This window comes from Eutrema salsugineum, unplaced genomic scaffold, assembly GCF_000478725.1.
Source record: "Eutrema salsugineum unplaced genomic scaffold, Eutsalg1_0 scaffold_2, whole genome shotgun sequence".
Taxonomy (NCBI): Eukaryota; Viridiplantae; Streptophyta; class Magnoliopsida; order Brassicales; family Brassicaceae; genus Eutrema; species Eutrema salsugineum.
In genome coordinates this window covers 10,215,061-10,223,988 of record NW_006256829.1, presented here as the reverse complement: position 1 = coordinate 10,223,988, position 8,928 = coordinate 10,215,061, and the positions used below count along the sequence as shown (strand labels likewise).

General features: G+C 39.1%; 2 protein-coding genes and 1 pseudogene across 2 annotated transcripts in view; all 3 read left to right on the top strand.

Annotated features, from left to right (window-relative positions):
- LOC18019654 (pentatricopeptide repeat-containing protein At5g55840) overlaps positions 1-2,514 on the top strand; it is a 3,372-nt gene extending 858 nt beyond the window's left edge. The window contains exon 3 of the mRNA XM_006401347.2: positions 2-2,514. Within this exon, the coding sequence (XP_006401410.2) occupies positions 2-2,456 (2,455 nt within the window). The 3' untranslated portion in view covers positions 2,457-2,514. The remainder of the gene's footprint in view (position 1) is intronic.
- Positions 2,515-2,712: 198 nt separating this feature from the next.
- On the top strand, positions 2,713-6,201 carry LOC18019652 (annotated as a pseudogene).
- Positions 6,202-8,198: 1,997 nt separating this feature from the next.
- Positions 8,199-8,852, top strand: LOC18019651 (early nodulin-like protein 2). The gene is made up of 2 exons (XM_006401344.1): positions 8,199-8,385; positions 8,479-8,852. Exons 1-2 carry the CDS (start codon positions 8,199-8,201, stop codon positions 8,850-8,852), a joined length of 561 nt encoding a protein of 186 aa, XP_006401407.1.
- The last annotated feature ends 76 nt before the right edge of the window (positions 8,853-8,928 follow it).

Here is an 8,928-nt window from a genome sequence, read left to right as displayed (position 1 = left end):
GCGCCACAGGTTATTTGTTGCTGAGGAGAATGAGGAAGAGGATGATTTACCCCAATGAAGTCACGTACAATACGCTGATTAATGGTTTTTCTATTGAAGGAAAGGTTCTCATTGCTCGTCAACTTTTGGATGAGATGTTAACCTTTAAGCTTTCCCCGAATCATGTTACCTTTAACACTTTGATCGATGGACACATTAGTGAGGGAAACTTTAAAGAGGCTTTGAAGATGTTTTATATGATGGAAGCGCGCGGTCTTACTCCTACTGAAGTTAGCTATGGGGTACTTTTAGCTGGGTTGTGCAAACATGCAGAATTTGATTTAGCGAGAGGCTTTTACATGAAAATGAAGAGAACTGGGATCGCTGTTGGGCGAATAACATATACTGGAATGATTGATGGGTTTTGCAAAAACGGGTTATTGGATGAAGCAGTTGAGATGCTTAATGAAATGAGCAAAGATGGTATTGATCTCGATATTGTCACATACTCCGCACTTATAAATGGATTTTGCAAGATGGGGAGGTTTAAAACTGCTAGGGAGATAGTGTGTAAATTGTACCGAGCTGGTCTTAGTCCAAACGGCATCATATACTCGACGCTGATATACAATTGTTGCATTATGGGATGCTTAAAGGAAGCATTAAGAATTTATAAAGCTATGATCCTAGAGGGCCATACTCCAGACCGTTTCACGTCCAATGTACTTGTCGCTTCGCTATGTAAAGCTGGTAAAGTGGGTGAGGCAGAAGAATTTATGCGTTGCATGACAAGTGATGGTCTTCTTCCTAACGTAGTTAGCTTTGATTGTCTTATAGACGGGTATGGAAGCTTAGGTGAAGGGCTAAAAGCATTCTCTATATTTGATGAGATGACCAGGTTAGGTCATCACCCAACATTCTTCACATATGGTAGTCTGCTCAAGGGATTATGCAAAGGTGGGCATTTGAAAGAGGCAGAGACGTTTCTGAAAAGCCTCCATGATGTTCCTACAGCTGTTGATACTGTAATGTACAACACACTACTCACTGCAATGTGTAAATCAGGGAACTTGGACAAGGCTGTCTCTCTTTTTGGTGAGATGGTGCAGTGCAGCATTTGGCCTGACGGTTATACATATACCAGTCTTATTTCTGGGTTGTGTAGGAAGGGCAAGAGTGTTATTGCCATACTTTTTGCCATGGAAGCTGAGGCTCGAGGTAATTTACTTCCCAACGAGGTGATGTATACCTGTTTTGTGGATAGTATGTTCAAGGCTGGCCAGTGGAAAGCTGCTTTTTATTTTCGGGAGCAAATGGAAAAGGTTGGCCTAACCCATGATGCTGTCACAACAAACGCAATGATTGACGGTTACTCAAGGATGGGGCAAATAGAGAAGACAAATAACCTTCTTTCTGAAATGGCGAACCAAAACTGGGGTCCTAATCTGACTACCTACAATATTCTCTTGCATGGGTATTCAAAGAGGAAAGACATATCAACAAGCTTTATGCTGTATAGATCCATGATGCTGAACGGCATTTTGCCTGACAAGCTCACGTGCCATTCTCTTATTCTCGGAGTTTGTGAATCCAACATGTTGGAGATTGGTCTTAAAATCTTGAAAGCATTCATCTGCCGAGGTTATGATGTTGACAGGAGTACGTTCAACATGCTAATCTCCAAGTGTTGTGCAAATGGAAAGATCAGCAAGACATTTGATCTAGTTAATGTCATGAACTTACAGGGTATCTCCCTTGACAAAAATACTTATGACGCCATTTTAAGCGTCCTCAACAGAAACCACAGATTCCAGGAATCTCGCATGGTTTTGCACGAAATGTCGAAGCAAGGTCTATCTCCTGAGTGTACAAAGTACATTGGTCTGCTTAACGGGCTTTGTAGAGTGGGAGATATAAGGACTGCGTTTGCGCTGAAGGATGAGATGATAGCACTTAAGATATGTCCGCCTAATGTAGCTGAGAGTGCAATGGTGAGAGCTCTTGCGAAATGTAGTAAGGCTGAAGAAGCTATGCTGCTTCTTCGGTCCATGTTGAAAATGAAGCTGGTTCCAACTATTGCTAGTTTCACTACTCTAATACACATGTTTTGCAAGAATGGTGATGTTACAGAGGCCCTGGAATTGAGAGTCGTCATGAGAAATTGTGGCCTGAAGCTTGATCTGGTGACGTACAATGTATTGATTACTGGACTATGTGGTAAAAGTGATATGGTAGCTGCATTTGAACTCTATGAAGAGATGAAACGAGATGGTTTCTTAGCCAATGTGACTACTTACAAAGCTCTCATCAATGGGGTAATTTCCCGAGGAACATCATTCTCTGAGACAGATATCATCATGAAAGATTTACTTGCAAGAGGATTCATAACATCCATGAGCTTGTCACAAGATTCACACAAAACCTTGACAGTTGTCATGGAGAAGCTGAAGGCCTTGCAAAGTAACAAGAAGGGATAAAACATCAGAACAAACTATAAGAGTGATCATATCATATGATCCCCTTCCCTAAGAAATTAGTGTTAACGCATATCTCGAGGGTCTGCTGCTCTGTAACACGGTTCGTTCTTAATCTTTATGTCTGTTAGACTGTTACTATTTCGTTTCTTATTTACAGTTTGCATATGTAGTGTGTTTTCTGCTTTCCAGGTGGGATTGCAGTTAATCACCGTGAAGAGCTGGATGTCCAGAGGAAATGTTCTGTAGAGGAACCAGCTAAAACCTGCTTGAGCTTTGTGGCTGATTGACAGTATGCGTCGTAAGTCACTATTCTCCTCTCTGATTAGCAATTAAGTATGCAATCATTAACGAATTATTTTCCAATCTATCTAACATACTAGTCAAGCTCTTGTAGTATTTAAAACAACAGAGAACAAAATCAGTTGTAATATATACGTTTCCTTAAATGAAATTGGATTCAAAGTAAATGTAACAAAATAAAAAATCAGAGATATGTTTCCTTAAAATGTAAAGAAACAGAATCAAACGAACTTGATTAGGATTTCTTTCTTGACACGGTTTAGGCATGGAGTCTACTATTTATACATCATATCAAGTTAGTCGCCACAGAATTTGTGAAATTACAGTAAACTTTAGTTGATTATATCATACAAAAGATGGCCAACCGAGCAGCTTCCTTTTCACTCCTCTCATGTGTCCTTATCTTGTTATTGAGTTCGGTCTCAGCAGTCACAGATGATTCTCAAGACAAACAAGTATGTTAGTATATATATATATATATATATATATATTGTTTCTCCTTATTACGTTATATCATACATGATGATGATAATAATCTATGCAGGTGTATGTTGTCTACATGGGTTCACTTCCGTCTCGAGCGGACTACACACCAATGTCGAATCACATAAGTATTCTTCAAGAAGTCACCGGAGAAAGGTATGATATTGATTACATATAATATTAGTTTGTGACTTATGAGCATTCTAACAAGTGTTTTATGTATGTATGTATGTATATGCAATAGTTCGATTGAAGGTCGTTTGGTGAGAAGTTACAAGAGGAGTTTTAACGGGTTTGCGGCCCGACTCACTGAGTCAGAAAGAGAACGAGTAGCTGGTGAGTGTCCTTGGATCGATTGAGACACTTTTAATGTTGAAATGATTTTAGAGAAAAGTTCCATAATCAAAAACCGTAACAAATGTTTTTGCTTAGAAATGGAGGGAGTTGTGTCTGTGTTCCCAAACAAGAAGTTAAAACTCCAAACGACTGCGTCTTGGGACTTCATGGGTTTAAAGGAAGGAAATAATACCAAGAGGAACCCGACCGGGGAAAGTGATACTATTATTGGAGTCATCGACGGTGGGATTTGGCCGGAATCAGAGAGCTTTTCCGACAAAGGCTTTGGTCCTCCTCCTAAGAAATGGAAAGGAGTTTGCTCCGGCGGCCAAAATTTCACATGCAACAAGTAATCCTCTTAGATTAATTTTCTTGTTCTATACTTAAAGATTAGTAGATCGTTTTAGGAAGAGATTGATGTGTGTTTACAAAATGATTCAGCAAGTTGATCGGAGCAAGAGACTACACAAGCGAAGGCGCTAGGGACACTGATGGCCACGGTACACACACAGCGTCCACTGCGGCTGGAAACGCAGTCGCAGGCGCAAGCTTCTTTGGATTGGGTAATGCAATGGAACGGCAAGAGGCGGCGTTCCGAGCTCTAGAATTGCCGCTTACAAAGCCTGCGGCAAGAAAGAGTGTAGCTCGGAATCTATACTGTCCGCCTTCGATGACGCGATCGCAGACGGTGTTGACCTCATCATCTCTATCGGGGATCTTAGTGCGCCTTTGTACGAGCATGATACAATCGCGATCGGGGCTTTTCACGCTATGGCCAAAGGGATTCTCACTGTGCAATCAGCTGGTAACAGCGGTCCGAATCCGGCCTCAGTTGCGAGTGTAGCGCCGTGGATCTTAACTGTAGCAGCCAGCACCACGAACCGTGGATTTCTGACTAAAGTTGTGCTCGGAAACGGCAAGACATTTGACGTAAGCATCAAGTAACACACGCTCATTTCCATAGCATTTAATTACGTCTTTTTAATTACCAAAGACTAGCTCTTTTGTTTTTAACAGGGAAAATCAGTGAACTCTTTCGATTTAAAAGGAAAGAAGTATCCTCTTGTGTACGGTGAATCTTATACAGAGTGTAATAATAATGAAAGTCTCGTCAAGGGGAAGATCGTGGTTTGCCCTGAAATGGTTTTTTCACATGTACCTGTTGCATCTGTAGTTAGAGACAACATAGAGTTTTCCTCCGTTAGTGCTTCTCCCCTCTCTGCTCTATCACAAGATGACTTCGATTATCTTGTCTCTTACGTTAACTCCACAAAGTAACAACCGATCTTAATTCTCTCTATTTCATAATCCATACATTTTCTCTTGATTTATCCTTCTTTGTCCTAATATATATCTCTGTGTTTGTTTTCTCAGGTCTCCGCAAGGCACTGTTCTAAAAACTGAGGCAAACTATAATCAGATAGCTCCTAAAGTTATTTTCTTCTCTTCTCGTGGTCCAAACACCGTCGCTGTTGATCTTTCTAAGGGTAACATTTTTATGATCTTAATTGATTCTTTTTTTCTTTCTTTTATCTTAGAGACAATGGTGGATGGATTGCAGCCGGATGTAACAGCACCAGGAGTGGAGATCCTCGCTGCCTATTCACCTTTGGCTTCACCATCAGAAGATACGAGGGACACAAGACATGTCAAGTACTCTGTTCAATCCTGAACTTCAATGTCTTGTCCACACGTTGCAGGCGTGGCTGCGTACATCAAAACATTTCATCCAGAGTGGTCTTCTTCCATGATTCAATCTGCCATCATGACAACCGGTAAACCAAAATTTCATATCCAGCTTTTACTTTCTTGTATTACAAGTAACTATTTTTTTTTTTGCTGATAACTCTGACTCTTATACGGCGCCTCTTAATCAAATCTTGCAGCTTGGCCAATGAATGCTTCTGGAACTGGGGCTGCATCGACCGAGTTTGCCTATGGAGCTGGACATGTCGACCCTGTAGCTGCTCTAAATCCTGGACTTGTCTATGAACTGGAAAAAGCAGACCACATCGCCTTTCTCTGCGGCTTGAACTACACTTTGAAAACCCTTAAACTCGTTTCCGGTGAAGCCGTCACTTGCACTGGAAAGACCTTACCAAGAAACCTCAACTATCCTTCAATGTCGGCTAAACTTTCGGGATCTTCTAATAGCTCTTTCACCGTGACTTTCAACAGAACCGTCACAAACCTCGGTAACCCCAACTCTACATACAAGTCAAAGATTGTCTTGAATCACGGATCTAAACTCACCATTGAGGTCTCCCCAAGTGCTCTATCAATGAAGTCTGTGAACGAGAAGCAGTCTTTCACCGTCACTGTTTCCGGCAGCAATATTAACCCAAAGCTGCCTTCTTCTGCGAATCTGATTTGGTCAGATGGCACACATAATGTGAGAAGCCCCATTGTTGTTTATATATAGTAGTGACTGGTGACTGGTGAGGCCACATCCATTCACATCTTTGTACTATCATCATCATCATCACTGCCTTCATAATAAACCATCATTGTTGTTAATTATGTCTTTTTATTTTTATTTTTTTTTAAAAGATGTTCCATGTCTAGCTAAGTTTTCTCGGGGCCCTATGTATGCTAATGTCTGAGAATATCTAATCTAAATGAGATAATCAACTGTTTTCTTTGCTATATTAACCTGATTGTTGAGGCCGACCCATTTATACTCGACCCATTTAACAAAATTATGTTATATCACTTTGAGTTTTAGAAAGAGTAAAAGTCCTATTAAAAGGATTAAAGCTTTTAAGATTTACATTGATATCATATGTAGAGTAGTGTGAAGTGAGTTTAACTGTAGACTAGATGGAAACCAATTTATTTATAACATTTGGCTCCGAAAAGCCAAGGTTTATATTTGGTTAGCGCAACCATGAGCAGCTAAGAATCCGCAACTATTTGGTATTATTTTTCTTATTTTATTTTCATTTATTCTCATATTTGCATAGAACTTGAATGGTATATGTGGTTTATCAACGTTTTTATGTTTCACAATAATAACATGAAATGATTAAAACATGAAATGATGAAAAATGAAAATTAACTAATTATTTTCTAGTCTATCTAATATTAGTCGCAACCATAAGCAATTAACGAATTAACGAAATTAACGAATTATTTTTGGTAATTAACCAAATTAGATAGCTGTCAGAAATCCATCAGGAAAACATCTCTGACAAATATTCTTCGGTCTATAGGGTCGTCAAAAAAGTGTTAATAACACCACATTTCTTGGAATTCAGTCTGAAAAGATGGTCCGCAATAGATAAAAACCCAATAATACAAGTCAGTGGAATTAGAGAAAAATAATCTAAGGTACATAATAGTTATTAATGTACTATAAATAGGAGAATTTGTTACTGTATTCAGGACCTGGACTATCCTTGAGAAATAGAAGAGAAATTGATTCAGGATTCTTTGTAATCATCAGTTCATCCAAAGATCTCCAAACTAACTAAGACACTTGTATACCGACTTCGAAATATAAATAAAATATCCATTACTGAACTGGCCTTTAAGTTGATCCCCACTATCAACATGTGCCAGACTTTACTAAAATTGCAACTTAAATGAAAGAAATTTCTTTTTGTTAATCTACGTTTACTTTTCGTTTTAGAATGTTGGTTAGGGTGAATTGGTGGAGACTTGGAGTAGTCATATATCGGTTGGTAATGTAATACGTATATGGCACTAACACCAAGTTCGACCAAAACAAAAAAATGGCACTGACAGCAATAGAATCACTTATATTAAATGAGTGATCATTTGATGAACATACGAAATACACAGAATCAGATGATAGTATGTCCTTTTTCGTATGTGTTCTGGTTAAACATATAACGGACTTTATATACATGAATTACATGGTCAATCTAGTTAACTAAAGTTTGTTTTTTTTAATAGATATTTCTTCCAATAGAGCATTTTCCAGTCCCAATTGCCTCATGTCTTATTTTCATCGTGGGAAAAAAAATAATAACAAAGGCATTTTGGGCATTTTCTGTCCAACTCAGCTTGGGCTTCCAATGACCCTGACCTTTGAAAAAACATCTTAGTCCTAATGTAGGCACATAAAAAATGACTCATGTTTCAAAGATAATTGATAGGAAATGTTGTGGGAATAGAGTCAGTAAATTCAATGAGTGAGTCGTATAAAACCTAGTCACTAATTAGTAAATACTGAAAAAACAACCTCTTTTTCTCAAAACTTTGTTGCCACCGAATTAAATTCTTCGATCAAAAATTCAAAAGTAATAATTAAGTTGGAAGAAAATTCCACAATACAATCAGTATTTTTTATGGTAAGTGAGTTAAATACGTGAGTCCAATTCTCTCACACGTCAAAACATAAATAGCTAAATGCCTTTGGTTTTTCTACCAACAGCGTTGAAAATCCTTATAACCTTACCAGAAAAACATTCCAATAATTAAAAAAAAAAATTAAAATTAAGTTACTCTAACAACCAATTTTCGTTTTCCATTTCTATCATATTCAGAGAATTTCGTCGCTTCTATACTTCTATACATTCGTTACATAGCTTCACTCATTTCTCCACAAACCCACAAACACACAAACACACTAAGTCTCAGATCTACGATCTCGTAACCATGGTGGCGATCACGAAAAGTCTCTGTTTTTCTTTCATCATCCTCGTTTCCTTTGCAACCCTCTTCTCCGTCGCTGATGCTTTGTTTTTTACCGTCGGAGGTGACAGCGTTTGGGCCGTAAATCCACGGGAGAGTTACTACAATACTTGGGCTGAAAAAAACCGTTTCCAAGTCAATGACACTATCTGTAAGTTTCTTTCTTTTTGTTGTTTGGTTTTATATTTTGAGTTTTTAAAGATGGGTTTGGGACAAAACTGAAAAAGCTCAAATCTTTATGCAGATTTTAAGTTTCAGAAGGGATTGGAAACGTTGCACGAAGTGAGGGATGTTGATGATTACAACGTCTGCTACGTTGGACGTACTCGCCGGAGCTTTTTCAATGGACATGCTTTGGTTAGCCTTGATCGACCTGGTCCGTTTTATTTCATCACTAGTAATCAAGCTCACTGTTTGAAAGGTCTGAAGATGACCGTTGTTGTCCTCTCCGTCAGAAAGCAGACGGCGTTACACATTTCTCCGGCGAGAGCTCAAATATCTCATTCCTCTGTTTCTCCAGCGAAAGCTCCGAATTCTCATTCCCCTGTTTCTACGGCGAAAGCTCCGTCAACGCCTGAGCAGAGTCCGCCTTTGTCGCCATCTCCTGCTGCATTTTAGGGACTTGGCGCCGACGCCGTGACGTTTCCGGAAGACGGAGTTGATTCACGCAGGAGATGTTTCACCTTGTAGCGTT

What these genes read in the sequence shown, in the direction of transcription:
- LOC18019651 (XM_006401344.1), top strand. Translation starts at nt 8,199, where the DNA reads ATGGTGGCGATCACGAAAAGTCTCTGTTTTTCTTTCATCATCCTCGTT. An exon ending in CCAAGTCAATGACACTATCT is followed by an intron (nt 8,386 to 8,478) that starts GTAAGTTTCTTT and finishes ATCTTTATGCAG; the next exon opens with ATTTTAAGTTTCAGAAGGGA.